Here is a 1942-nt window from a genome sequence, read left to right as displayed (position 1 = left end):
CATAGAGGACAAAACAAGATAGGTGGGTGAGGAAGAAATAAATCAAACAATGGAGAAGCCAATAGACAATGCAATCAGGAATGGAGGACAAAACAAAGATGATGAGAGTTAAACGGAGATGGTAGTTGGGGGAAATTGAACCAGCAAGGAAGTGGAGCAACCAAACATGGCCGCCGGTTGGTTACCTGTAGCTCTGGTCCAGCCAGTGCAATCTGCTTGATGGTATCGGCTCCGATGGAGTCCATCATTCCCTTGAACTTCTTCACAGCGATTTCAGCGAGCTCCGCCTCCTTATCAATTTCCAGCCTATTCTTCTCCTGGAGATATTTCAGCTCCTCGGCCCGGGCTTGGCGCAAACGCTGCAGCTCCGCCTCCTACGCACAGACATTGGAAACAATTGGTCAGTTTTCTGCCCAATAAAAACGTTATGCCCCGCCTTGAGATGGCGCTCCACTCACCGTTTCGATAGCCAGAGCCTCGGCTTTCAGCTTGGCTTGCAGAACAGCTCCTTCGCCTTCGATCTTTGCTGCTTCAGCCTTGGACTGGGCCTCAGCCTTGGCCGCCCCGGTGCTCTCCACCACCGTGCTGGTAAAAGGACAAAAGCGTCACCTGGATCTGACCCAATCAGTGCAGCTAACACATCCCTTTCCGTCCAATCAGATGTGTGATATATAAAACACTTCCATCGGCCAGGTATAATTTTACAAAAAAGTCTTACGAGTCCTTAAGTCTTCAGTAGTCCACCCCAAGTCCTCCTATGTCCACCTACCTGAGGGCCTCCAGCTCTAGAAGCTCCTTGCGGGCTCTTTCAGCTTCAGCTTGATCCGTGATGCGCTGGCGCTCTAGGCGACCCATGGCCTCCTGCTCCAAGCGTACTGCTTCATGCCTGTGCAGAGAATTTTTACATTCATTTACATATTGTCATTCACCCACACACTGTTCTGCAGAAAGCTTGGGGTACAAAAAATAAATTAAAAATAAATGAATAAAATGGCCACCAGATGGCACTGTGGCTATTACATAAAATGACCACTAGGTGGCACTGTGGTTGGGTTCTTCACTGTTTTTCACTAGGTGACAATAGGTTTTTTTTTATGTGTTTGTTGCAAGCAATGGCCATTAGGTGGCACTGTATTTATTTGTTCCATGCAGCAGCCACCAGGTGGCATTGTTTTGTGCTACCTTGTTCTATTGCAGTATTTGTTAATGTAATTTCTGCAGCTATTTTGGTTCAGGGTCACTTGCTGCAAGTTTTCCAGTATGCGCAGAAGGGCTCAGGTGCCAAGTTATCACCACTGCAGATGTGGCTACGTCAGCAATCTGTACTGAGTTACTGCAGAGCCAGGAATCCAAACACAGGCACAGACAAAGTAAATTTCCTGCTTTGTTAGATTACAAGTCTGATTTTTGTCACTTTTCGGCTTTTACCTCCGATTGTTAAACAATAGATTTAAAAATGATTTATTATAATTCCCTATAGACTGGGCAAAGGTAAGAACCCGTCGGGGTTTTTATTGCGGTCTTCATTTAGGAGATATACCCCCATTTCCTGTCCCAAGTGCCATCTTGTCCCATTGTAGAACTACAAGTCCCAGCATGCACTCACTTGGCTGTGGCCTCCTGGGAGTTGGTGGTGATCTCTATAGCCAGCTGGACACTTTTCTGCAATGCATCTCTGGTGCGCTGGTCTACCGGCTCCACCGACTGAATGTCCACACTGGTGATGATCAGATTGTTCTGTGGGAACCTAAAGGAGCTGCGAATCTTCACCGAATCATCGAATCCAAACACAGCCGAGCAGATGATTCTGTTGGAGTTCTGTGTGTGAGAGAGGTATATAATAAGCCACTAGAGGATGCTAGAGTAAAAGGGGTGCATGGTACAAAGTAACACACGGGGTCAAATTAATGGCATCCTAACCCTAGGGACCCAGGACAATGAC

At 47.1% G+C, this 1942-nt stretch overlaps 1 protein-coding gene across 2 annotated transcripts in view; it reads right to left on the bottom strand.

Annotated features, from left to right (window-relative positions):
• Positions 1–1942, bottom strand: part of MVP (major vault protein) — a 15881-nt gene that overhangs the window by 2216 nt on the left and 11723 nt on the right. For both annotated transcript variants that reach the window (XM_072417224.1, XM_072417223.1), the window contains exons 13-16: positions 1607–1818; positions 770–886; positions 459–585; positions 186–374 (exon numbers count right to left, since the gene is read on the bottom strand). In XM_072417224.1, the coding sequence (XP_072273325.1) occupies positions 186–374; positions 459–585; positions 770–886; positions 1607–1818 (645 nt within the window). The remainder of the gene's footprint in view (positions 1–185; positions 375–458; positions 586–769; positions 887–1606; positions 1819–1942) is intronic.

Source organism: Pyxicephalus adspersus, chromosome 7, assembly GCF_032062135.1.
Source record: "Pyxicephalus adspersus chromosome 7, UCB_Pads_2.0, whole genome shotgun sequence".
NCBI classification, from domain to species: domain Eukaryota; kingdom Metazoa; phylum Chordata; class Amphibia; order Anura; family Pyxicephalidae; genus Pyxicephalus; species Pyxicephalus adspersus.
The sequence above is the reverse complement of the archived record's forward strand: the minus strand, read 5'-3'. Positions and strand labels throughout refer to the sequence as shown.